The 27,341-nt window shown below is 37.1% G+C and overlaps 3 protein-coding genes and 1 non-coding gene across 6 annotated transcripts; 2 read left to right on the top strand and 2 right to left on the bottom strand.

Annotated features, from left to right (window-relative positions):
- The first annotated feature begins 2,255 nt into the window (after positions 1 to 2,255).
- LOC108979345 (putative E3 ubiquitin-protein ligase LIN-1) lies at positions 2,256 to 6,506 on the top strand. 3 transcript variants are annotated; one of them, XM_018950004.2, is made up of 7 exons: positions 2,256 to 3,390; positions 3,509 to 3,647; positions 3,739 to 4,703; positions 4,787 to 4,931; positions 5,120 to 5,371; positions 5,557 to 5,866; positions 6,151 to 6,506. In XM_018950004.2, exons 1-7 carry the CDS (start codon positions 2,321 to 2,323, stop codon positions 6,270 to 6,272), a joined length of 3,003 nt encoding a protein of 1,000 aa, XP_018805549.1. In that variant the 5' UTR covers positions 2,256 to 2,320; the 3' UTR covers positions 6,273 to 6,506. The 3 variants fall into 3 exon arrangements, with proteins under 3 accessions (XP_018805549.1, XP_018805548.1, XP_035544305.1); XM_018950003.2 differs by having other exon boundaries at positions 4,784 to 4,931; XM_035688412.1 differs by having other exon boundaries at positions 4,784 to 4,931; positions 6,098 to 6,506.
- Positions 6,507 to 7,155: 649 nt separating this feature from the next.
- LOC108979346 (25.3 kDa vesicle transport protein-like) lies at positions 7,156 to 14,338 on the bottom strand. The gene is made up of 6 exons (XM_018950006.2): positions 14,214 to 14,338; positions 13,273 to 13,493; positions 12,240 to 12,400; positions 11,950 to 12,096; positions 9,767 to 9,843; positions 7,156 to 8,095 (listed from the first exon to the last, which is right to left on the bottom strand). The coding sequence occupies exons 2-6, from the start codon at positions 13,455 to 13,457 to the stop codon at positions 8,012 to 8,014; spliced, it is 654 nt and encodes a 217-aa protein (XP_018805551.1). The 5' UTR covers positions 13,458 to 13,493; positions 14,214 to 14,338; the 3' UTR covers positions 7,156 to 8,011.
- Positions 14,339 to 17,058: 2,720 nt separating this feature from the next.
- Positions 17,059 to 17,185, top strand: LOC118348119. Its single transcript, XR_004801263.1, has one exon. It is a non-coding gene; the product is annotated as a small nucleolar RNA snoR80 (small nucleolar RNA).
- Positions 17,186 to 18,037: 852 nt separating this feature from the next.
- On the bottom strand, positions 18,038 to 26,191 carry LOC108979335 (protein argonaute 2-like). Its single transcript, XM_018949992.2, has 3 exons — positions 25,087 to 26,191; positions 20,691 to 21,900; positions 18,038 to 19,915 (listed from the first exon to the last, which is right to left on the bottom strand). The coding sequence occupies exons 1-3, from the start codon at positions 26,105 to 26,107 to the stop codon at positions 18,448 to 18,450; spliced, it is 3,699 nt and encodes a 1,232-aa protein (XP_018805537.2). The 5' UTR covers positions 26,108 to 26,191; the 3' UTR covers positions 18,038 to 18,447.
- Positions 26,192 to 27,341: the final 1,150 nt, after the last annotated feature.

Raw genomic sequence — 27,341 nt, 5'->3', positions numbered from 1 at the left:
TGGAAGTTGCTAGATCTTCCAAAGGCATTACATTATGCCAAAGGAAATATGCTTTGGATATATTGCAAGATTCAGGTTTCTTGGCTGCTAAATCAGTAGCATTTCCTATGGAACAAAATGTAAAGTTCTCTAAATCAGATGGTGATCTTTTAGAGGATCCTCTTACCTATAGAAGATTGATTGGAAGACTTGTTTACCTTACTATATCACGTCCAGATATTTCTTACTCTGTGCAAGTTTTAAGTCAATATATGGACAAACCAAGGCAGTCACATTTGGATGCAGTACACCGAGTACTTATTTACTTAAAAGGTACACCTGGACAGGGTCTTCTCTTTCCTACTAGTTCTGATTTTCATCTCAAGGCCTTCTGTGATTCAGACTGGGCTGGGTGTGTGGATACCAGAAGATCAATTACGGGTTTTTGTGTCTTCTTAGGAGATTCTTTAATTTCTTGGAAGTCCAAGAAGCTGCAAACTGTCTCCAAATCCTCAGCTGAAGCAGAATATAGGGCTGTGGCCTCTACTACTTGTGAGCTTTCTTGGCTGATTTCTCTATTGAAGGATTTTCAGATCCAGCATTCCAAGCCAGCACTAGTTTTTTGTGATAACAAAGCAGCTCTTCATATCGCTGCAAATCCCGTGTTCCATGAAAGAACAAAACACATCGAAATCGACTGTCATATTGTTCGGGAAAAGTTGCAAGCTAATATAATCAAGACACTTCATGTTGCTTCTCATTCTCAACTCAGTGATATCTTCACCAAAGCACTTGGATCTCTTCAACTTCATTCTTTGCTCAGCAAGATGGGTGTACTGAATATATACACTCCACCTTGAGGGGTGTATATTTACGTTTATGCCCTTTTACATTTACATTTCGTATTTGGAAGTACATATAAATAGCTCTGTACTTTACTTGAACTTTTACACAGAATAATAAAAATATAACAGAAAATGATTTTATCTTCAAATCCCTAGCTCTCTGTTTCTCGAAGTTCCTCATCTGCATCTGCACTTCTATCTCCATGGCAGGGTTCAACTTTTGTCACTTTCTTCTCCAAGACTGCAATTTAAAAGGGGAACGATCATGAGTTTTAGAGTAACGATGAAAGATCATATATGATTTGTCATAGATGCATGGACACCTAACATGATACTTAGATCAATGAATATATTGATAATATTAATGTATGTATTTTAATTGCATATATAATGTATTAACTCCTTGCATTGCATGATTAATTAATTATATGTTAAAAAAATGTTAAATATTAATTAGAAGCGAATCGAAACTGGAAGAAGATTGGTGTACGTAGATATGATCTGTTATTAATCATGGACAAAGGTGCTTGTGTTTTGATTGTTTGTGGCTGCTGTTATGATGTGTCATGTTCTAATTTGCTTGTGTGATGGCCAGAAGTGTTGTATAGCCAATGAGTAGTGGCTAATATTGCTGTCCTCTGCTGTCATTTTATGTCTTGTATTGATCATCGGCTTGTTGTTGTGAGTGGTGGTTGCTCATGTCCTGTGCCAATGTCCTTTCTTAGGGTTCGGGAATACCCTTCCAATATCTGGCCATTGGTTGTAAGTCATGTGATATGGACTTTGCACCCTTTTTTTCTGCTGTTCACACACGGTGAAATGATTCTGATGATGAATGAACTTAATTAATTACTTCCCCAACACAGAGAGGGAAAAAAAAAAAAAGGAAACGCCAAAGTAAGAGACCACCCTAGCTAGAACCCAGCATGCAGAGAGAAAAAAGTGCAGAGAACATGACTGAAAAATGTGAGATCAGTTGGTTCCAAAGTAATTTCCATGTGGATTTTATTTTCTTGTAATTTATTAACTTATTTATGGTCAAATTAGGAATCAAGGGTTTTTTAATTTTTCAAAAAGAGATGATCAATACCGAGCCTTTAAAATCTTGCCAATTCATGTGAGTCTGCACTTAGGAAGAAAGATATATCTTTTGTAGATTTGCTGTCAATCTCAACATCAAGAAAAATATTACTATCCTTGGAAAAAAGGGTACTATAGGAGACTTCATGTTCTTCTCTGAGTGCAATTTTGATGTCTAAGACGAGGGCCACAAATCATAACAAATACAAGTACGTAGAAGATTATATATTAAAAAAAAAAAACACAACGGTTAAAAAACACAACCACCTTGTCTTGTCTTCATCGTTGTCTTTCTTCACCTCATTCTCTTCTTCTATACTTGTCTTTTGTTATCTCTTACGGGTTTGGAAGGATGTCACTGAAGCTTTTCCAGTTCTCTTCTTTGCTTCAAAACCAGATCCAACCCACCCAGAGAAATGGCTTCCTTACAAGAACTGCTTGTAGAGGAAGGACTTGGGCTTCAGCGCTGGAAACTTCCCAAGACTCGAAACCCTGTGAAGCAGAGAGAGAGAACACAACCGCACGAGTCAATAGCACTGCCTATATACATCTGCCATGATCGATATTCTTTCGATGTCTCGAAAATGAAGACCGAGAAGTCTGCGTCGAAAAATGGGTCTTCAGTCTTTTCATCTAGAAGAGTGCGTTCGGTATCCGAGAGATCGCACTCCAAGTCATGGGTGCCAGAGGGTTCAAGAAGACATGAGCCTGCAGCACCAATTGATGAAGTTGCCACTACAGCAGTGATTTCTATCCTCAGCGGATACATTGGTCGTTACGTAAAAGACGTGAACTTCCGGGAAACACTTCGAGAAAAGTGCAAGTCTTGCTTGGTGAGAAAAAAGAAGGAACCGGATCATAAAGGGATTCTCGTGAACGTAGAACTCGGTATTGAGAGCGTGGAGAAGTTGGTAGAAGATCAAGGGACAATTAGGAAGGAACTAAGAACGAAGACGTTAAGGAATTCCATTCGGCTTCTGAGTATTGTTGATTCCTTGAATTCTAAAAGCTCGAAGAATGGTTCAACTTGTGGAACACCAAATTCGCATATCTACGCATGTGCTCAGCTTTACTTGGCAGTTGTATACAAGCTTGCGAAAAATCATCGGACTTCTGCTAGGCACCTACTTCAAGTTTTCTGTGATTCCCCGTTTCTAGCTCGAACAAACTTGCTTCCTGATCTTTGGGAGCATTTCTTTCTTCCCCACCTTCTTCATCTTAAGATATGGTACACTAAGGAACTCGAGACTCTCTCGAACTTGGACAATGCTAAAAAGGAGAAGATAATGAAGGCCTTGAACAAGGTATACAATGACCAAATGGACAAGGGAACTACTGACTTCGCTCTGTACTATAAAGACTGGCTTAAATCTGGGGTTAAGGCCCCTCCTATTCCTACTGTGCCTTTGCCGTCAAAACCCAGTTATAGATCCTCGAGAAGGAGATCGTCAGATTCTTACACTTCACAGTCCATGAACAAGAACTTGTAAGTTAATCCAGAACCGATCCCAGTCATTTCTGCAAAATGTTTCTGTTTTTTTAAGACGACATCCAATTTTCGTACTAATTCTGAAGTTTATTTCATAATTTCATCATAACAAAAGATACCAACATGTATTCGGTTCCACGCTTGAGCGAAGTTCTATGGACCTCTTTGATCCAAATGGAGCTTCAGTTGATACGTGCGATTTAGAAGAAGATGTGAAACTGTGTACAGATGAAGATAACTGCCGCTTTGTTAATGTGGGTATTTCTGTCTCGATTTAAAGTTGCGTAAAATGTGACTTTTACATACGTACATTGCAGATAATCATCTTTTTCCTGTCTTGTGCAGAAAGGAGATGGGACTGATCGAGGGTCATCAAGCCAAAATTTGAAAGATTCGAGACCTGAATTGTTACCGGAGACGCAAAAATCGAACTATTTCCGGTTCTTTGACTGCAGAAGCCTGCCAGCAGAATGCTTAGTGGATGGCATTCATACATCTAGGAATGGCTCAGTCAGACAGGAAGGAAGTACACATTCAAGTGAGTTAAGTAGAGCCATTTTCACAGTTTGCTCCTCAGATATTCTAAGCGAGTGTGAAATTGCAATTCGTATAATCAGCAAAGCCTGGTTGGACTCGCATGGTGATCCTGCCGTAGAAGCTGCATTATCAGAAGCATCCGTTATTGAGGGGATGCTAGAGGTTTTATTTGCCTCGGATGATGATGAAATTTTAGAATTCTTAATTTCAATTTTAGCAGAATTTGGAGGGAGGAATAAGGTGATTAGGCAGATTATACTGAATTCGGATCCACAGCTCGAAATTTTCACGAGACTTCTGAAGAGCACTAGTCTATTTCTAAAGGCTGCTGTTCTGCTTTACCTATTAAAGCCCAAGGCAAAACAGATGATTTCGTTTGAGTGGGTGCCGCTAATCCTCCGAGTTTTAGAGTTTGGAGATCAATTGCAGATCCTATTTACAGTAAGGTGCAGTCCTCAGTTGGCAGCAATATACCTTTTAGACCAACTCCTCACAGGTTTTGACGAAGATAGAAACTTAGAGAATGCTAGACATGTGGTTTCTCTTGGGGGAATGAATCTGCTGGCGCGAGGAATTGAGACAGGGGATACTCATGATAGGAGCAATGCTGCTTTGCTCATGACATGTTGCATTCGAGCTGATGGAAGCTGCCGAAACTACATTGCCGAAAATCTGAACAAGGCTTCTCTTCTTGAGCTTATTGTTCTCGAGAGCAGCAAGAATTCTTACAGCTGTGCATTTGCTTTACTAACCGAGTTACTCTGCCTTAGAAGGTATGGATTTGTACCTTTTGTAGTCTTTCCTCTAGTAGAAGCTCAATCCATATTCTAATGATTTAGGGGATTTTTGCCAGAAGAACACAGATGATAGAATTTTTATGGGGACTGAAAGAAGGATGGAGTGCCATGCCCACCATGAACATTTTATTAGCCTATCTCCAGAGAGCGCCACCAGAAGAATACCCACTGGTCGCAGTAATCTTATTGCAGATTGATCTTTTGGTAATGTCATGCAATCTGTCTTCTAGCTCTCTTTCTCTGTGTATGATTGCTGCAAATTTAAAAGGAAAAAGAGTTTCGGATTTCTCCTTTTTTTTTTTCCCCCTCAATCTTCTCGGTAACAAGCGGGCCATCTGTATAAATATAGTCTGGTTGTGCATTCTTGATCAGTCCCAGCACTAATGTTGCAGGGTGATTCGATGAAGAGCAGTGTATATAGAGAAGAAGCGGTTGAGGCAATGATAACATCTCTGGACTGTAGAATATGTAATGATGAGGTTCAAGAACAATCAGCAAGAGCTCTTCTGATGTTGGGTGGCCGTTTTTCTTATACTGGAGAGGCATGGGCGGAAAGATGGCTTTTACAGCTAGCAGGCTTCCATGAAAATTCATGGGATTCATTTCGTTGCAAAGAAATTGATATTGATGGTTTCATTCACTCGGTAATCTTTCATTTTATTGATTAAACCAGCATATACATACTACGAAGAAATAATCAAGAAGAAATAAGATAAATGACAGAATTCTTTTCTCAGGCGTAATGGGGCTTAAATTAGTGCCTGCAATTATAACTAATAATCTCAACTTCTCTATCCTAATGGTTGGTTGGTTTTTGTTACGTGATTAGAATGGAGAGGAAGAGGCAACAGAAGACTGGCAAAGGAAAGCAGCCACCGTCTTGTTCAAAAGTGGGAACAAGAGATTACTGGCTGCCCTTTCAAATTCCATAGCCAACGGCATCCCAAGCTTAGCACGAGCTAGTATCATTACCCTTACTTGGATGACCAGTTTTCTCCATTCAATTGAAGATGAAGATTTGCATTCCATGACATGCTCAATTATCATGCCACAGCTGCTAGAATCCTTGGATTTTGATAAAGATCCCGAGGAAAGAGTGCTGGCTTCATACGCACTACTAAATCTCATGAAGAGTTCAGGTATGAAATCCGTCATCATCTTCAATGGTGTTTTTACTAGAGGTTATTTCCTTATCAGAAACCTTAGACAAGATGCTTTCTCCCCATTAGAAAAGGCATCTGAGTTTTGTGCAATTTGGCCTCTTTCAAAAGTAGAGATTAATCGAATATCTTTTATGCTGCCAAAGCTTTTCTTATGTTAGTGATTACTCATCTCAATATTCTGATATCTAATGAGCTGAGTAGTTCCAGTTTCAGCTGTTTGCCGCACTCTTGACCAAAATTTTCGTCTGGTTTCCCAACAGAATGCGTTTCAATGCTCTCATCATGGGATAAAGAGTTGCTTGGCAATCTACAGAATCTCTCCTTGGTGACATGGACAGCTAGTGAGCTTATTTCAATCATCACAAGTAGCTCAAGGCACTAGTAGTAAAATGCAAGCAAACCACCAGTTCCAAATTTCCTTGTGGTTTTGTGTTTGTGTAATATTTCCTCGTGATTTTCTTTCTTGTTTCCCCCTTCATTTTTTCTTTTTTAGCAGTGTATATTTAAGGAATCATATATCAAAAACAAATCTGAAACTAGAATGTCTATTATCTCCAACCGAAGTAAAAACAAAACATGGAACTAACCAGATTAATGCACAGATTTAGATTACTCATTTGATTGTGTTGCATTTCAGTTGTAACGTGTAGGAGTATCATTTCAATTGCCCGCATGCTATGTTTTATTTAAAAAAATGGTCCGCCCACCTGCATCAAGTAGCCTGTCCACTTGATGCGGGGACCATTCAGCACCCCGAAATGTGACATGCAAATAAAATGACTATTTTCCACTATCCAAATTATAAGTCATAGTCTATCTGTTGACAAACCCATAGTTTAATTGCATTTTCTTTTTAACTGAATAACATAATCATATCATTAGATCAATAATATTATGGGGGATCAAAGATTTCATTCACCCAGCCTGTTCTATATTCTCACTCGCAGACCATCTTGCTGTTATTTCATGCGTTATTAGTCCATCTGTTGATCTTTGAGTCCATGCCATTCGCCAAAATAGAACTCAGTAACTCTCTCGATTCAAGTAAATTAGAATCCGACACGACACAAAAATGTCATGCCATCCACATTGTTAAAAAATATAAAACAACAATCTTGGCAATTCAAAACTATTTAAAACAGCCAAAAAATTTAATGAAAACATTTGAGCAAAATGTAAACAAAAATTTTAACATTATTAAAACAAAAATTAAAAAAGGAATTATTAAATAATTAACTTGAAAAGAAAAAAGACGTTTTAAAAAATTCTGGTGGTTAGGGGGGGGGGCCTAGCCGCCGGTGGTGAGGGAGGGTATAGTCACTATCTCTCCAGCTTTACTTTGCAATAGCTGGTGTAGAGTTGATGAGTTGTATTTTAAACCTCTAGTGGTTTAAAAGCAGTCACAGTGGTTGGCTACACACCTGTCATTCTGTTCTATCCAATACCTCTATCTAAACGCTTTTTACCAAAGATTCCCACCAATGGTCACCTCTGTCACCCTTTGTACTTCGAATTTCTACCATTTCGCTGCTATTTCCAATAACTGAAGGCTGTTTGTATAAGTGTCCTTCAGTAGAAAACAACAATCGATTCATTCAGCTTTGTCTTCTTGTAGATAGCCTAAACAGGTTTCTGGTCCCCACCTCCGTCTTCGCTGAAAACTAGAAACATTGGCCGGTTTCACATGTCTATCTTTTATCACAAGAATAAAACAATCCTTGTGAGAAAACTTTACCTCATATGGACCACAACTGAAACATTTCTAATGGATTTAACATGCAGACCGGGGGGCATCAGTACGAGGGGGAGAAAAAATCATTTGAATTTCCCCTTCTGAGTTCAAGTATATGTTTTAATCCAAAGAAAGTATGATACACGGATGTATGAACCTAATCTGTTTTTGTTATAATCTGGAAATAAAAATTAGCAAATGATTTCCTATAAAATTTTCAAATTTAATTTCCCCGGAATCAACTATATGCTTGACTGACTGCCAGATACATATCCAATGCTCTCTGTAAGTAAGGAACAGTGCCCCCACTCCAGAGCCCTGCACAAGCCTGAAAGACTCCATCCAGTGAATGACAACAATGCAAAGCTGAAATGCAGCTGCAAATAGAATCACCATATCTTGTTTTTGACCCAAAAGAGGAGAAGAACAATAGCGATGACAATTGCAACTGGAGCCCATTTCCGGATCAAAGCCTATAGTGAGAGACAAATAAAATTTAACAGGATAAGAAACCGAAGCCAAATCCATCATTCTTGTCTGTGTACCGGGATAAAAAAGAAGACAAAAATCAAAACTTGGAGCAGAATTTTCCACGTAATCAGATTGGGGAAATTGGAACCATCTTAAGAAAAAAAAATCAAACGGAAGAACAGGAAATATCTAATAACCTAATGTAATCAGGCCTCTAGCAAATCACAGGGAACTGTACCTACCTTACACCAGCACAAGAACCTGCTTCCTCGCCAACAGTTACAGTTTTACCAGACCATACACTCAAAATGTACAGATATTTTTACCTCATCAACCCCCCCAACAATTAAATATTTCAACTAGTAGCATTAATTTCTGCCCAGAAACAAAACAACTGTGAACTCAATATGGGTGCAATAGCTATTAGAATTCTAGATTCACCAGATATAAGGTGGGCAACAGCTCCAAGATAAGTGGTGGCATGATGTGTGGTGTCGAGATCAACTTCTTAGGGGGCTTTCCCCGTTCTCTTCAATATTGCATTGGTTAAGTATGCTTTGGTAGCAAACAATTTGGAAATTGTGGATGGCTCCCATCAATGGGAAGTAGAATTTATTAGAGGAGCATAGAATTAGAAGGTGGACCTCTTCGTTTAATTATATCGCTGGACTTCATTAGATTGAGACCAGAGAGAAGGCAGGACGAGTTGGGCCCTATCCAAGAGAAGGATATTTGAAGTACAATCGCTTTACCATATGTTTACTACCCATGAATGTTCTCATTTCTCATCAACAAATATTTAGAGTATTCTCATTCCCATAAAAAAAAAATTATAGTAAAGCTCCCATGAAAGTGGCATTCTTTGCTTGGAAGCAGCTTTAGGGAAAATATTTAACTGGGATAATTTAACGAAATGACAGGTTATAGTGATAAATTGGTGTTGTATGCACAGGAGGAACGACAAAATAGTAAAGGAAGCTGTCTTTAGTATTTTCAGAACGGATTGGGTCATGCCTCAACAAGTGGACCTTTTCGTGTGTTGAATGGTCGGTTTGGCAGTTTGCATGCTGAAGCTCTGTTGAAAATGATCCTAACTTGTCTAATGTCTGTTTGGAGAAAGTGGAATGATCAGAACTTCAAGAATTGTTAGAAGTATGTGGAGGAGCTAAAGGATCTTGTTTTAGAACTCCTTATCATTGTATGGTAACATACTAATGTTCTTCCAGCTTTAGTTTTCAGGACTTCTGATCTTTGTATTCTTTCAAACTAGTTTTATCTACTGCATACACCTTGTTTTTTTTTTATGAATATCTACTGCATACTCCTTGTATACTTGGATAGTGCCTTTCTATTATTTTTTTGATTGGCACCGGATATCCGAGAACAGCGTCCCGACTAATCCCGGGGGTACACAGGCCCTCGGCAAGGAGTTTCCCACAAGTGCACCTCGGTTAATTCAAGGGGAAAATCCTTCAGTCCGATGGCCCCTAAAGATTGTTTGCACCCAAGAGGATTTGAACCTTAGACCTGGGGGGAGCATACCCTCAAACCCAAGGCCTTTACCACTTGAGCCAACCCCTAGGGGTTTAGTGCCTTTTTATTATTAATAAAATTCTTATGAAAGAAAAGTATAGCAAGAATTGAAAAAAGTGATCAGTAAAAGAAAGACTGACCTGTCGATTTAGATCTCTTGCCTTGTCAGCATATATGCGAGATTCAGAAGTCAAACGGCTGGACATCTCACTAACCTCTGCATGAATAAAAAAGTACAACATACCATTAATATATTGAAAATAACTACCATATCTAAACGATAACTGCAAATCATATTAGAATCACAAAAAAAGATCAACGGATGGGATGAGGTGCTGAGCACTGGTACAAATGGCTTTAAATGAAGTTTTAAGAGTAATAGTCAGATGTGGGACTTGACAAACCAAGAGTGAAAACTTCTCAAGGCTTCATGTCAAGATTTCATTTTCAACATTCTGAGAAACAAACCAAGAGTGACAACTTCTGAAGGCTTCCTGTCAAGATTTCATTTTCAAACATTCCTCTCAGACGTCTTCACAATCAAAGAATTTAAATCCAAAAAGAGAAATTATGGGCAGGCAGGTTGGGGTGGGGGGGGGGGGGGGGTGGTGTGGGTTGGTTATTATAAGATGATATCATGTGCAAGGTGACAAATATAAAGTGTAACAGAGAATAGATAGCATATACACATATGTATTTTTATATGGGGAGAGAGAGAGAGAGAGAGCATGAGACTCAAGCTCTTAAAATTCTGAGACTCATCTTTAACTTTGCCTCATAGCCTTTACAGTACCATAGACGCATGTGGCACAAAGTCATACCTAAAATGAGATTATAATTTGAATTCATCATTACTTTCTATTTACTCTACCCGAAAATTAAAAAATTAAAAATAAAAGAATAGCTCTGAAAAACTCCATGTTCATAATGGATGGGATTTAGATGCATTGGAAAAACTTCAATACCCAAGCTCAGCAATATATATAGATCAGTGTTTTCAATATAAGAAGGCATCAAAATATAGGTTTTTCCCTTTCAAATTCCCAACACTAGACGAGTTATAATTTAGATATTGGCTCTTTAATAACTAGACAATCCTATTTGCTCAAATATCTTTCATAAAAATATACGTTCCTTTATTATATTATTTTTGAACAAATCCTAAATTACAAGCCCAAGTGTTTTCTCATTAATAAATCACATTCTGTGAATATAATGTCTATCTAGTGTGACATTCAAAATAAATGAAAAAGTTGAGGTATTAAAGTATCTCTATCCCTTTTAATTTCCATGCGAGAGTTCTATTTTTCCTTTGTATACCTCATGTGTACTTGGGCTATGCCTATTCTTGGTAATAAATCTCTTATTAATTATAAAAAATAATAATAAAAAAAAAAGGTTCTATTTTTCCACACTCCCTCGCTACACCAAAAAAGGGACAAACTCCTATTAATTGCACAAATCCATGCTATAAGGCCTCTAAATGTGTCTCCCAAGAAACTGTTGCAACACCCATGGGATGGGTAGGACACTGATGGGGGTGAGCAAAGCAGTTATTCATAATCAAAATTACCCTTCAGGATTACTTGTTGCACCTAAGTGCTTGATGCAATAGAGGCTGGGGTCAAGTCCTTAAGGTTGGGATGTGTTTATTTTTTATTGGGCCCACAGGCCCAAACATTCCTGCCTAAGATGAGTCTTGGATTGGATAAGTTGGCCTGATAATACCCAGCCCATTAAGAACCAGCCAAATTCAACTCATCCTAGCACACGGCCCTCTGTATACGTGCAGTCACCCAAATGCTGTAATACTCCGTCAAATTGCACTCTCCTACTTAGGCTACAACAAAACAGTCCTTCAGAATTTCTCTTTCCTAAGCATCTGAAATTGCTAAAGACCTATATTAATAACCCTCACACACAAAGCTCTCCATCCCACTGCATATCTCCATTTTTCTCTCCATCTCTCACATAAACCCTCAGTCAGTATATTCCTCTCTCACCTTCTCTATGTTCTCTGTTTATGCTCATCCCTCTGCAACCACCAAAATCAACTGAAGCCCAGAACAGCCGGCACTCAAGCTCAAACACATGCTTCTCAAACACATTGTATGATACTTCAAAAAATATGTTCTACAAACTTAAACAAACAAGTGACCATCAAATGCAATGGTCCATGTGGCCCTTCTCAAGATCAGAACTATCCAAAAGGATACACCCAACAGTGAATAAGAAGGCAACACTCCAACAAATATAATCATGTAAAACTAGAAATTTCAAAATAAGAATGTGTAAGAGTTAAAGAAGGCAAGGAAAAACTCACGGTCCAACTTTTCACCAACACCAAGAACTTCCTGCACATTCCGGGTCATTATTTGCTGAACTTCATAGAGTTCATCGTTCAACTTTGAGATATTCCGTTGAGTGCGGGTGTCCAGATACAATTTCTTGGTTTTCTGTATGAAAGCATCTAATGAAAAGCCCCCAAAAAAAATTAGAGACAAAGAAAGAGATATCATGCAACAAACACATACCAATTCCTAGTGAACTTTTTTATAACTAATAGAAATGGTTCTAAGGAGAAAATATTATTAAAATACATTGAAGTAATACCAAATTTAATGAAAGCATAAGGTCTGGCTGCAGTTTCAATTTGATCCCCGTTGACTCTCTGAAACTCATTCTTGAGCTCTTCCAGGTACTGAAAAGCTAATTTTTTTGGATAAGAACGATCACACATAGTTAGATAACAAACACGGCCCTCGATGATGTAGCTGAATAGTTGTGTTAAGGAGTTAAAGGTACAAATGAATTCAAGGCAAAGGGTATAATCTTATGGAACCCAATTGTTCAGAAGAGCTAAATGCTATTTGATAATTGTTCAAAAAAGCTAAAATGACATGTTGTCACATATCAGAAAGCAAGATGTTCTGAAAAAGACTAAGACTACACTGTCAAAATCATAGTAGCATGAACTGTACCCTGAGCCCAACCTCCTAGCCAGCAACAACAGTTGAATCTTAGTAGCATAATTTCTTTCCAACCGTAACCTTAGATGGTGCCTATTTGCATGGTCATACCCAAGGGTGAACTAACATCGAGCATACAAGTTTATTTACATGTTTGGCTGTAAATTGCAATAGTACCTTTCCAACAAAGGCTAAATCATAGACTGGAAATTCACCCTAAACAAGCTTTTGTCACACCCCTTATGGAATTTTCCATTTCATTCCTCTCTCACTGTGCTTTGACATCCCTCTTATTTTTATCGGTAATTGTAACACTGCTCTGACATCTAAAAGACCATAAACATTGCAAACAAACACAGCCTGACTCTTACAAGTAGAGATATTGCACTACCAACTCAGTACCAAGAATTTTTTTTTGATTAGTAAGAGATCAATATTATATATATGAATGAAACTCAGTACCAAGATATCATTTACTTGGTCAAAAATATCCTTATATTGACCAGAAAAAAAATTTTAAGCAAATAGAATGAACAATGAATGCTTAAGTCCGATATCAAGCTGCCTCAGAATGAAAACTAAATGAAAGAGTTACAAAAAAGATGGAATGTCAGTACTATCCATATAAAGAACCTAAGTATTTATAATATATCATAAATGACAAAAAAAGAGGATACTGGAATATATAAGGACCAGTTTCAATCGACATTCTTGATGGTTCATTTTGGCCCTTTGAAAAATTTTTGAATATAGATTTAGCTTGCTGCTTGTAGAATTCATCTTGTGGATCCCGACCAGCATCCAGTCCTTCTGCTAATGGTAGGCCATCAGTAACACGAGCTATCATGGTTAACTTCACCATCTCCCTAACTCTGGCCCAAAATGGTAACCTCCTGTGCTGGATAGTAGCCAACAGTATAACATCATAGGTAGAATATAAGCATGTTAGTTTCAAATTGTAGAATAGTACAGCCAATCAAGATGCATAATCATCTCACAGTTATGAGTTCCAAGCAGTAAAATGCTTTTCTCCCTTTCCTAGAAAGGAAGGGACTGCATTAAAAAATACGAAGCTTCAACAAATGGGTCCTAGTGTACCTAATAGCACCATCTACAACTTAAATACATAAATATGTTCCGTAATAAACATAACGAAGCATACAACTAAATCTTGTCGAAGAATTCATTCAAGTGAAACGGCCATTGGCTATTTCAACCACAGTCAAGAAAAGAAAATCATCGGAGTTCAGCATTACATTTTACTTCTTTTTTTCTCTCATCGCTTCGGGAAAGAGACCGTTTCAATTCATTCTTACTATAAATCTGACTCTTTCACCCCCCAACCATTCCTAGGATGATTAACCCAACAATCAAAAGTTTCATGGCATCCAAACAGAATGAAACTTGTGGTGAGTTTCAACTAGGATGTTAGATATTATAATCTCGAATGAATCAAGAACGCGATCCATAAAATAGAAAAAAGAACAAGAAAATTCAAGACAGAAAATAGAGATTTTCAAGATCGGAAAAAAATATCGCAAAGGTGTTCTAAATTTAAAAAATAACAACAACAATAATATTAATCAAGTAGAGGATCGTGAGAGGAAATGTTGAAAACCTAGTTATGGAGAAATCGGAGGGAACAACCGGGACTAGTTCTTGACTTGGGACGAAGGAAGAGCTTCGAACTTTTCGCCTTACCCTATGTTTTTCTTTTCTTTTCAGTAATGAAAAATTAAGAGTATTAAGAGCCGACATTTTGGTACAGGGACTTCATTCATTTATATAGCTTTCGTGTGGTGCAATGCGCGTGAGCGCGTTGCGCTTCGCAGCCTCGGTGACGCGGGTAGAGTTTTTGTTTCACATACAAATGGTTTTAAGTAACCACAAAGATTATGCATCATTTGTTCATATTATTTTTTTCTTGGAAAATGATCGCCCTCCAAATATTTTATAATTATTTTATATGATAATTTTATAATATTAAATTTTATTTTTAATGAAATTGCATGATTATATTAAATAATTAAAAATAAATTGTAAAATAATTATAAGTTGTTTCCATTCATTTAATGTTGATAGAATCTGGTATGGTTGGATATTTTATTTCCATTATCTTTGAATCCTCGTCTAAAAAAAAAATAGAATGATATTCAAATGTTATTGACCGAAATTTGACACACGATCGTATCGACACAATGGACTCAAAGGTATGATATAAATCGAATCTAATAAATCCAAAATCATGAAAACGATCAAAGCATTTGTGTAAAGATTCAACAAGGAAACATGGTCGACCGTGAGTTTCGCATACGACTTTTTTTTTAAAATCTGACAGTATGGGTTTGAAAATCTATTGATTTGAGTGTGTATTTCTTCGTATGTGGAAATAATGCCAAAAGGTTGTCAATTTCTAACTTAGACGAGACAAAAAATAAGTAAACAAAGTTATAGAGCTTTGGATGGGTATAATCTGATGCATCAAGTAAGAATTTATTTTTGTAAAATCTTTTTAAAGATAAGGCCTGAATTAGATTATAAATTCTAATTTCGAAGCAGTAACCCATTCCACCATGTTTATATCATTATATTCGATTGCTTTATATCTGAAGCAAGAATCAAGAATCAAGAATCAAGGTTTGGTTTAATAATTCCACGGGCTCAAAGTTCTTGGTTCTACATATTATCCACAGTTGCCTTTAAGATTATGAACGAAGAAAAATAAAATTCAAACGGATCCAAAACGTGCCTGAAGCACAGAAAAGCAGAACGAAAACACAACGTAAGCCGAACACTGCTCTAAATTCACATGGTCCACAAACAATCAACCTGGTTGTTTAGAGGAACATAAATATAGGACGCATTAACATAACAATGAACCATTTGAGGAAATATAAAGACACAATAACTAGCAAAACACTTAACCATGAGAAACACAGACAGGCACGGAACATAAAGCTAAATGGTCCGCACAAACCCTGATTCTTTAGAGCACAGGCAATGGACTAGCCATTGCCAAATTCAAGTCTATTTTGCATCTAATTTTTAGCTAAAATTTCTGGCATTGAACTCGGCAAATGCATATTTTTCTAACTTTAACTACAGTAAAATTACCACACTCGTCATACTTGGCAAGTAACTGTTGAAGGAGCAAAGATGTATTTTATTATTTCTCTCTTTCCCTCGTGTTTTCATTTCCCTCGTATTTCCTCATCTCGCCCCCTCGTCTCTTTCCCAGGTTCTCGCCCTGGTCTCACCCCTCCCTGGTCTCGCACCCGTCTCGCCCCTGGTCTCACCCCTCCCTGGTCTCGCACCCGTCTCGCCCCCTGGTCTCGCCCCCTCGTCTCTTTCCCTGGTCTCGCAGCCGTCTCGCCCCCTGGTTCTCGCCTTGGTCTTGCCCCTCCCTGGTCTCGCCCCCTGGTCTCGCCCCTCCCTGGTCTCGCACCTGTCTCGCCCCCTGGTCTCTCGCCCCATGGTCTCTTTCCCTGGTCTCGCCCCCACGTCTCTGTCGGCTTGGCTCAAGAACGCGACACTCTCTCTCGGTTTGGGTTGGTAAGACTACCGAAACTTTATTTGGGTAAGCTTTTCATTGTCGATTTTGAGTATGAATTTGTGAAATTGTGAAATGACTATGAATTCGTGGGACAAAAGGTTATTATCGTTGCTGTTTTGTCTACAGTTGGTATTGCTGATTGCTATTGATGAATTTGTGAATTTGTAAAATGTGTATGAATTTGTGGGACAGAAGGTTATTATCGAAATTGTGATTTTTCTACAGTTGGTATTGCTGATTTTTATTGAGTATTTTGAGTATAAATTCGTGTCCAGCCAAACCTCCTCTCAGATTCTTAGAGTTGAGAGTCCATATTTTTTATTTTTTTTTTGTTTTCAGTAACTACAATCCGTTGTAGTTATTAGAGTTGGTGTTGTTGTTTTCTGAAGTTGGTTGCTTGGTTCTGTATTGTTGTTGCTGTCAGTTTGTTTTCTGAAGTTGTTGCTGTTTTCTCAAAAAGCATAACTGTCCTGAGACTCTACCTCATCTTTTGGTTCTGTTTGGTTCTGTAAAAGGCTCGAGAGCTGAGGGTAAGCCTTTCTGTCTGCTTTTGTAATGCTTCCATGATCTTAGGATGACAATGTCCCTACGGCATTGAAGCCATGAAGTTGAATAGTTGTTTTCTTTTCAAGTGACCTTTAGAATTTGAATTCTTCTCATTGTAGTTGTTTTAAAACTGCCCACCGATCCACATGGTTCATGTATTAGTGCCTTTGATCTTGGTATTGATGCATTCCATAATGATTCATGTATTAGTGCCTTTGATCTTGGTATTGATGCATTCCATAATGGTTCATATATTAGTGCCTTTGATCTTGGTATTGATGCATTCCATAATGAAGCTATTGTAAGGATTTTGGGCTGATTCAATGCATCTCATCAACAAATTTTTCCTAATTTAAGCTCTCATTTCATGTAAGCATGCTTTAGGGTGTATTTATGTGTGTAATGGCTTGGACGCTACATTAACGTTTGTGGCTATCTTGATCGATGGTTGCTTTCAATACCATTTGATCCCGAAAACACCACATATATTATTCGTTACAATTGTTAAGACACTTATAATATTGATTTGTGAACATGCCTATTATTGTTTAGATAATATTTATTTAGATTGAGTAGAACATTAACATCAACTGCTCCAACCAAAAACAGAGATGAGTTTGCTGTTCTTTACATAACAGATGAGGAATAAAACAGAGAACATTAACATCTTTGCATAACAGATGAGCAAACAAGAACACAGAGTTTATTATGTTGCTGTTTTTCTTTGCAAAACAGAACCAGAATTGTAAATATGTGGCTAGCTATTTATTTGTGGGACTCTTGTATGTGACTAATTTGTGGACTGTTTTGGAATGTATGTGAATATGAAAAAGCGATGAATGTATGTGTATGGTTAAGAAGCTTGTGGATTGGGTTTGAGATGTGTTCTGGAATGTATGTGAATATGAAAAAGTGATGAATGTATGTGTATGGTTAAGAAGCTTGTGGATTGGGTTTGATTGTGAATCTCTCAAACCGATGAATGTATGTAGCAATCTGGGTGCAAAATATGGAAAAAAAAACATTCAAGTGTATGTGAAGTGTATATACATTATGAATGTATGTAAAAATTTGGGTGCATAGGATTTTTTTATCAAATATTATTAAAATATATGAAGTGTATTTGTAAAATATGAAAAAAAAAATGTCAAATATTATTAAAATAATAATATAATATTATTATTTTGACTTTAAAATGGCTAGTCCAATGTGGACACAGATAGCTAAAAGTTAATACTATAGCTAAAATGTAAGATTTTAGCTAAATTTTGGACTTGGCAACTAGGCCATTGCCAATGCTCTTAGGATAGACTAGACACGAAAATAAGTCATAACCCATTAGATTCACGCACAAACCCCTTTGCCAATTCACATAAGGAGGGCATCAGGCATCGTCAACAAAGGTGTTTATCCTAACCCTTTCCTGAAGAAAAGAGCAAGAGATCAAGGATCATCGATGCAAGCTTCTAAACGAAATACATTTTATTTTCCAGATTGGGATGCAACTTGAAAAAATTGAATTTTTGATCAAGTGAAGATGTTGACAATGAAGAAGATGACGTTGAAGATGTGGAAGTGGATGCTGTTGAAGCTGGGGAATGGACACGAAAATAAGTCATAACCCATTAGATTCACGCACAAACCCCTTTGCCAATTCACATAAGGAGGGCATCAGGCATCGTCAACAAAGGTGTTTATCCTAACCCTTTCCTGAAGAAAAGAGCAAGAGATCAAGGATCATCGATGCAAGCTTCTAAACGAAATACATTTTATTTTCCAGATTGGGATGCAACTTGAAAAAATTGAATTTTTGATCAAGTGAAGATGTTGACAATGAAGAAGATGACGTTGAAGATGTGGAAGTGGATGCTGTTGAAGCTGGGGAATGTCCCTCCATTGCCTCAAAATAGAGACGTCCCCTATAAGCGACAAGATCAGCATAATAGACCGGTGGGACCAGCGATACAGGTTTAGTGCACCGAGCAAAGGTAAAACAGAGATCATATATGAGCTTCTGCAAATGGTTAGAAGTAAACCCATGCTCATCCCATAGGACATGGTAGTGCGTGGGCTTGCTAGTCCCAAGGCTTCCATAGTGACTACAAAGATAGAAGTCGAACTCAAATGGATGAACTACTATTGTGTCCACAACCGTGCCCGGAGATATATTGCCAAGGGAACTCCTATCCCGGGCACTCTCCGGAAAGAAACGAGTCTGGTGTCGCTTTTGGGCAACAATAAGTGTGATAGTTGGCGTGTACTTTACAGATTGGAATGCCCTCTTCAAATCTAACAACTCCTCATTGAGGGCCATATCAAATTGGCTCTCACTTACTCCATCACGAAAGACCACAATCTTGTCTGGCCTAACATTGTTGAGCCGAGCATAGTTTTCGACAAGTTCCAGACACATGTCCCCAAAACTCAGAATCCTCTCCTTTCGATGGTCTTGTGGGCGGACACGTGCTGCATAGCGATTTGCAGCAGGCCAGTTCATGGTTGCAACAACAGCAGCTATAGATGGACTTGTAGTGTTCCCTGAACCAGGATGATTGACATCAGCCCCTACAAACATAACATGACCTTTGTCCTCAAAGTGGGGCAGAGGGTCATTAAGCTCTACATTGCTACCTCCAAGCTTGGCATTTATCTTGATAGCAAGATTTGCAAGATTCTGGTCATTTGCCATGTTAGCATAAGTGGATAGGCAACACTGTGTCACAATACCAACTTGGGTCTCAGAGATCCACTTGAGATATTTGTAACCAGGATCCCTCTTAGACATCACACAAAGAAGAATTTGTAGATGACCTTTATAAATCTTATAAGCCTCTTCCTTCGTGCTTTCAAGTAGTTCACGCAGCATGTCAAGCCTTAAGAATATATCCATTGTTGCGCGCTTACATACACGAGGATCCCCCATGTGGATTCCCAGATCTTTGCAACGATTAATAAGCTTTCGAATGAAATCATCACGATCCAGTCTGAATTTACCCCTATCGGAAGAGCTGAAGTCAATAACACCCCACCTATCAATTCTTTTTCCTTCCACAACTGATTTTCCAACAAGGTTCCACTGGCATTTCACTTTTTCAACTGTTACCTTAATTGTTTTGCCATCAGAAGCACCTAGCTTCAACTCAGGTGGCTCAATAATGCGTCCTGTAACTTCTGTCATGTTTGAATCTACTTTCAGTCCAAAATTTTGAACCATACCTCCACTGCCAATAAAACAAAACCAAATTTGAAAAATGACACATTGATCCAATATGTGAATGAATGGAAATCTCTGTCTAATAATGTTGATGAATCTGACACCAAAACTATCTACATCATGAGGCAAAATGCCCCCAAAATCACAAATATACTGCAGATGTAAGTTTCATGTGTCCAACATTTATTAGTTGATCAACTACATACTCATAGCACGCTTCTACTAATGCAATTGTAACTAAAATTGTTAGGCCAATGGCACTCAAACTTCATAATTTACACATGGCTACCATAGCCATTGCAGTGACAAATATCCGTCAAAGAAACAAAAAACTGATATGTTGTTCATTGCTTAGTTTTACTATAGGTGGCCAGCATGAGATCCACATTAAAAAAAAAAAAAAAAAAAAAAAAAAAAAAAAAGAAAGCTTTAAATTCATATTACAACATGAAAGCCAAGTACACTTTCGTAATAATTTTAGCATTTTTTACAAGGACAGCAAATTGCACCTACTGAGAATATACTCAATTTTCTACATGAAACATAAAGCACAATATAACTGTAACATTTATCACGTATTTTCAAGCATTATCATAAGAATTCATAAGATAAATTGTTCATACCAAACAATTATTTTCACTCTTAAGTGAGACAACTCCCTACAAATACTAACGGCACACAACACCCAATTTGTTTTCTTATGAAACAGCAAGTGCAGAAAAGTAACAACAGAATAAGCAGGTCTTACCAAAATAAAAAGTAGGAGTTTCATATTTACATACCCAAAAGGTCCGTCTTTAGAGCACACCATGCTGCATATCTCATCCTTCCTAACCTTTGGTTTTGCTAATGACATGTTCTTCAACATTATGGCCGCATGTCTATTCAAATGCTCCTTTGGATACCTTTGCCCCTCAACTAAGACACAAAACTCTATCGGCACATCATTTCTCTTATTTCCTTTTCCTAAATCCAAGCAGGGAATATCCTTATACAAAATTTCCTTGTCATATTTGTCCCTAAAGTAGTCAACAATCCTGATTCTCCTTGTTGAACTCTTGCCCTCTGGATCTTCTACATCAAATAGAATCCTATTTGTATTATCGAATGTTAAGCCCCTGATGATGAACTTTTGTTTGGTTTTTCTGTGAGTCACATTAACTTTCAGCCCCTTCAGTGCCCTATCTACTTCTCTCCTAAACCTTCGGAAATTATGCATATCAAAACCGACAATATTCTCCCCGAGAAAATCTATAACAGGCATTCGCTTCCGAAACGCCAAAACTGAGTAATCCAGACACATGGCTAGACCTTGGGAGGTGGGCCTTAGGCTGTGTTGAAACCCTCTAGATGCCATGATGCCACTCCCAAGATCATCTCCTTCCCTGGGACCTCTTGGGAAAAAACTTCGGCCAACTGCGATCATGTTCCTAGCTGGGTTCTCTTTCATTACAAGATCCAATCCTTGCAATATATCACGGGGGATTGACAAAAGATAACCACATAAGTAATCTCTCAACTTGCAAAGCTTGAGCTCATTCACAAGCTTGATGGTAACTACATATGAACCACCCCTTGTGTCTTCTCCCTCAGGGAGTTGCACATAAAATTTTCCAGTGGGTAATGATACTGCACTGAAAATGTTCTTCTCGCCATCATATGCAGTCAACGACAAGGGAAATCGTACAGGATCATCAGAAGATAATTTATTCCGGATCATCAACAGATTTGGTTTTGATACTTTCACAGGCCGACCATTCTTGAGCGGCACCTCTGGTTTGATATTGAGATCATAGTGCATTATAACAGTGTCTGGACTGAACTTGACAGGAAAGTGATTGACACAAAGCGTGGTTGTTCGGGTAGCTAGTGTGCCACCCTCATCAGGTCGTTTCACCGGAAGATTTCTGTTTGAATCTTCTAGAGGTTCAGATTGAAAAGTTGTCACCTTCTCTGACATTCTCAGAGATTGCAGTTCTGGAAGAACACGATCTGTGAAGAAGAAAAAAAGAGCCGTTTATCTGTGGCTGCTGAAAATGTTGAATTAATATGGCTCCCTTTTCTAAAACTGGAAGCATTTGCTCATACAGAAGATCAGGAGATTGATTCAGACTTTCTTGTGGTTTGTTGGTCCATAGAGAAGAAAACAGAACAATAATGTATGGGCCAAAAAAAAAAAGAACGTATGTCTGGCTTTAAAAGTTAGTTGTTTGCCACAGAATGAAGAGCACAGCAAGAAAAGAAAAGAAAAGGCCTTGTATTGTTCCCAAAATATTGGCATTAGTTTCCTATTCAAAATTTATCAGCACTTTTATACTTTAGAACAGTTTTCTTGAAGTGTAATTAACAAAGAACTTAGTCTTCCCAAAATAAGATTTCAAAATTCAAAACATGAATAAAGTTCACGTCTAAAGGAAGTCAATGCAAATAATCCAATATATAAAAATAAATTATTTATTATTAAAAGAGGTGAATCTTCCCCTCTTAAATTCCTGATGTCCTTGTCTACCGACCAAAAAAATTCCTGATATCCTTGTCAGGCCAACTAAGTGGCTCTGATACCAAATGTAATGATTCTAGAAAGAGTTGGCTACATCTACACTACAACTCAATAAGACTAGTAAGTAGTTAATATGGGACCTAGCATCCATGACTACCTTTAAAACCTACTCACTCTATGTGGGTTATTCCCATTCTCAATGTGGTCTTGAGTTTTATAAACGACACATTACAAAACTCTAATATCATATGTAACAACCTTGGAAAAGCACCAGCCACATTAGCTACTAACCCTAAAAAAATTCGTTTGAAACTTTTTATAATCACTTATAAAACCGAATTTCATCTAGTAAATAGTTAATATGAGACCTAACACCCGTAACTACCTTTATTACCTACCAATTTTATATGGGTTACTCATTTTCAAAGTGGGAATCAAGTGTTACCCATACTGAATACAATCACGTGATGATTAAAGCAAGTCAAGCAATAAGAACTTCAAATATAATTGATTAATGGCTAATAGTAGTTGAAGAAAAGCCAGACCAACTCATAAAAAAATAAGAGTTTCATTCCAAACTTAACGTAACTAGTCGCACACCCAAACTATGTAGGGAAAATTGTAGAGATTTTAATTCTATTCTAGTTTCAATTTTGTTTATAACTTGGTTGTGTGAAAATTGTTTATACATGATCTTCTTTGATAACTAATTTTGGTGAAATACATATAAATGAAAGAAGGTGAAATTTATGAACGAAAGAAGACAATGTTACGAATTAAACATGTGTTTTAGACCTTTAAAATTTTATGGCCTTTCAAGTTATTTTAAATTTATGGTCATTTAACACATTAATGGATGATAAGGTTCGACCGAAAGAAGACAAATGTTATGAATGAAAGAAAGATAAGTGTTTTTTATTTTTAAAATTCTATAAACATCAAAATTATTTAAATTGATCGTCAGCTAATTTGTAAGTAAAAACTGAATGATCTTTTGAGAATAGGAACCTAATGGTATTTTGTGCATTGAATGGTCATTTAAAAAAAAAAAACTAAATGAGAAACAAAAAAATGTTGGTAAGAAATTAAAATCGTCTAAATAATCATAACAAAATCATCCTGTGTAGTCTTGTCTTAAAATAAAATCTTTGTACATTTTAATTCAATTTTCTACTCTGCACTTTTAAAATTGATCTAGATGGCCATTCCACGAGAAATTCAACCAATAATTATTGTGTCCTGTTTCATAAAATAAAAAATAACTAAAAAGAAAAAATATATATATGTTAAAAATTCAAAAATCTCAAAAGAATATTATAAATAAAAAGTAAAAAAATTTAAAATATACAACTTTTAAAAATATTAAATTCAAAAAATTTAAAAAGGAGGAGGAGGTAAATATCAAGGAGAAGGAAAGGCAATTGAGAGAATTGAAGAGAGAAGAAATGAAGTAATATTCAAAACTTGAGGGTTATTAAGCAAATTTTTTTTATAAGTATTATTAAGCATATTTAGAAATCGATTTTTAAAATTGAACTTTTTAAGCTGAAATTGATTTCATGGACCGAAATCATTTTTCATTAATTGATTCTTCTAAATGCAACTGAATACCGAAAAATCATGATTATTTTCTAAAATCATTTTACAAAAAATAAACAAAACCTAAAAGCAAATCTTCTTTTAAGGGTGGAAATTTATAAGTGTAATCGGTCCGATTCGATTTTGTTTTGGACATCTTTTAAAATTTAACCAATATACATCGGTTTTAAAAATTTAAGAACTAACACCGGACCAATTAACCAATGAAACCGGAACTTCCGGTTTTGGTTCGATTTTTTTGGTTTTACCGTTTACAGGTAAACAAAATCGTATTTCAACAAAACTTTAACAAGTGATTGACCTATATTCTTCATTTTATATATTTTTAGCTAAAAAGTTATTATATGTTATCTCAAAATTCAAATGTAATATTAAAAATTATAACATTAATTTATATTATATCAAAATTCAAATATTATAATAAAATTTATAAAATTAATTTTATGTAATATCAATAATCAAATGTTACATTAATTGTATGTTATAATATCTTTTTTTTTATAAGAAAGAAATTTATTGAAACCACTTAATTAAGCATAGTCCAAATACATAGAAAGTAAAAAAAAAAAAATACTTAATTACAAACTAAAGCTGAAAAACAGTAAAAAATCATATAAAAAATAGTTTATATATAATATAAAAAATTAAAATATACGTACTGGTGTTCTAAATATCAAAACCGGATTAGTTCAAACCGGTTTTGATTATTAAGAATCGGACCGGTTATGAACTGGACCGAACACACCAAATCAGTCGGTTTTACCAGCTCACCGGTTCTCTTTTACAGCCTGGGGGGAATAATGAAACAACCAATTTTACCTCCACATTTTTCCTATGTTTTTCTCCCTCAAGTCATGACTCATAATCTGAGCAAACTTTGACTTGTTTGAAGCATGTTTACTAGGCAAAAATAACGAAGCTCCAATTATTGAATATGATTACCGGTCAACTCGGCCAAAAGCAACAAATATGCTCGTCTGAGAGCAGGAGTGGTGTTTCCTTCACCGTCCAGACTCCATTTCATCAAAACTGGTCAGGTCCACAACAAATATAAATATATAATGAATTAAGTCAAATACCAGCTATACGTTCTGGTGGAGATCTCTGGAGCTGACGCTGAACAGGTGGAGCAGCAATCCACGGACTCTTACCTGTCCCACTCCTCCACGCTTCTCCTCCCTCTCTATTACCACCGCCACGCCTCCACGTTCCTCTACTACCACCGCCAATGCTACTCGAGCCCTCACCTGAACCGCCCACCCACGCGGGTCCCACCACCGGAGCCCTCCAACGGCCCGATTCAACATTGGTTTCGCCTCGCTGCTGTTCAGGTGAGGGTTCAACATTACTGTCACTCCTCCACGCTTCTCCTCCCCCTCTATTATCACCACCACGCCTCCACAATCCTCTACTACCGCCGCCGACTCTGCTCGGATTCTCGCCTGGACCGCCCACCACCGGAGCCCTCCAATGGACCGATTCAACATTGGCATTACCTTGCTGCTGTTCAGGTGAGGGCTCAGCATTATGATCACATCTCCACGATGCTTCTCCCCCTCTATTATCACCACCACGCCTCCACGATCCTCTACCACCACCGCAAACTCTGCTCGAACCCTCGCCTGAACCGCCCACCAAAGCGGATCCCACAGCCGGAGCCCTCCACTGGCCCGATTCAACATTGGTATCAACTCGCTGCTGTTCAGGCCCTGAGGGCTCAACGTCACTATCACTCCTCCACGATAATTCTCCCACTCTATTATCAACACCACGCCTCCAAGCTCCTCTGCTACCACCCCCAACACTGCTTGAGCCCTCTCCTGAACCGCCCGTCGATGCGGTTCCCATCACCTGAGACCTCCAATGACCAGATTCAACATTGCTATCGCCTTGCTGCTGTCGTTGTTTTTCTTCCCACCCCTGGGCCCCAGTCCTCCACGGCCTCAGTTGATAACCACCACCACCTATTCCTCTCCATCCACCTCCGCCTCCGTCTCTGGCTCTTGCGCTATAATCAGCTCCTGGTCCTCCTCTCTCCACCGAATCTCCTCTTCCACCTCCATCTCTGCCTCGTCCTCTGTATCCACCTCCTCCCTCCATTGGATCTCGGAAGCAAAGTCGCTATCTAGCACTAACCGTTAAGCAAGTAGATTTTGTGGAAGCAAGCTGTACAGTGCAGCGCGCGATGGATATATAATTTGACGGGGGGAGAGAGAGAGAGAGAGCGCGCAAGGTGGGGACAAAAAGGTTGGTGAAAGACCTCGGAAATTCCAGAAGTTTCGATGCAACTGATGCCTGATGGCAAAGAAAGTGCGGGAAAATGACGGAGCAATTTATGGGAAAAAATGCTATGCACACAGCAATTTTTTACCGAAACCCTCCACCGATCTTTTTTTAATCTTTTTTTATTTAAGACTTCGTTTGGATGATAAACATTTCTCAACTCATCTCAATTTATCATTATAATTTTTTCAAATCTCAACATAAAATATAATAAACAATTCAACTTTTTCAAATTTTAAAATAATAATAATATTAAAAAATAATATTCTAATAATATTTTATCATCTCAAGTCAACTTAACTCAACTCACTTCAACATCCAAACATAACCTTAATGATTGAAGAAATATTTTTAAAGCACGTAGTGAATTTTAAAAAAAAAACATTTAAAAATATAAAAAAATGTATAAAAATAAAGCAAAAAAAGAAAAAATAAATTTACTCTTTCGGTGGAATCGTCCCGTTATGGGAATTCTAGGGATTTGCATGAGAATTATTGAGAAACCAAACGAAATAAATCACAATTTTAAGATTAAAAAGTTGAATTATCTGCGCATACGTATTTTTTTGGTCTGATTAAATAAAAATTAAAGTTAAGTAAAATATTATTAAAATATCATTTTATTTTAAAATTAAAAAAGATTAAATTATTTATTATATTTTAAAAAATTTTAAAAAAAATATAATAATTATATTAAATCAGATAATATGAAATAGTTTGATCTACATAACAAACTCATGCCTATGAGTGCAAAGCCAAGTGGCTAATGACATAAAGTCCGGTTATTCAAATCAAAAAGTTGAATTCGAATCTCCCACCTCCTTCTAAAAAAAACATATAAGCACGTCAGATTTAATTCTTAATATTTAAATTTTAAAATTTTTATTTTAAATTAAATTATATCATATTATATTAATTTATAATTAATTTTTTTTAATAAAATAATAATAATAAAATGGTACCATTCGAGAGATGATATCATCATAGATATTAGATACTACTAGTTATTCTTTATTAAAGTATTTGTCAATCATTTAAGATAGACAAAACC

The sequence above is a fragment of the Juglans regia genome, chromosome 3 (assembly GCF_001411555.2).
Source record: "Juglans regia cultivar Chandler chromosome 3, Walnut 2.0, whole genome shotgun sequence".
Taxonomy (NCBI): domain Eukaryota; kingdom Viridiplantae; phylum Streptophyta; class Magnoliopsida; order Fagales; family Juglandaceae; genus Juglans; species Juglans regia.
The sequence above is the reverse complement of the archived record's forward strand: the minus strand, read 5'-3'. Positions and strand labels throughout refer to the sequence as shown.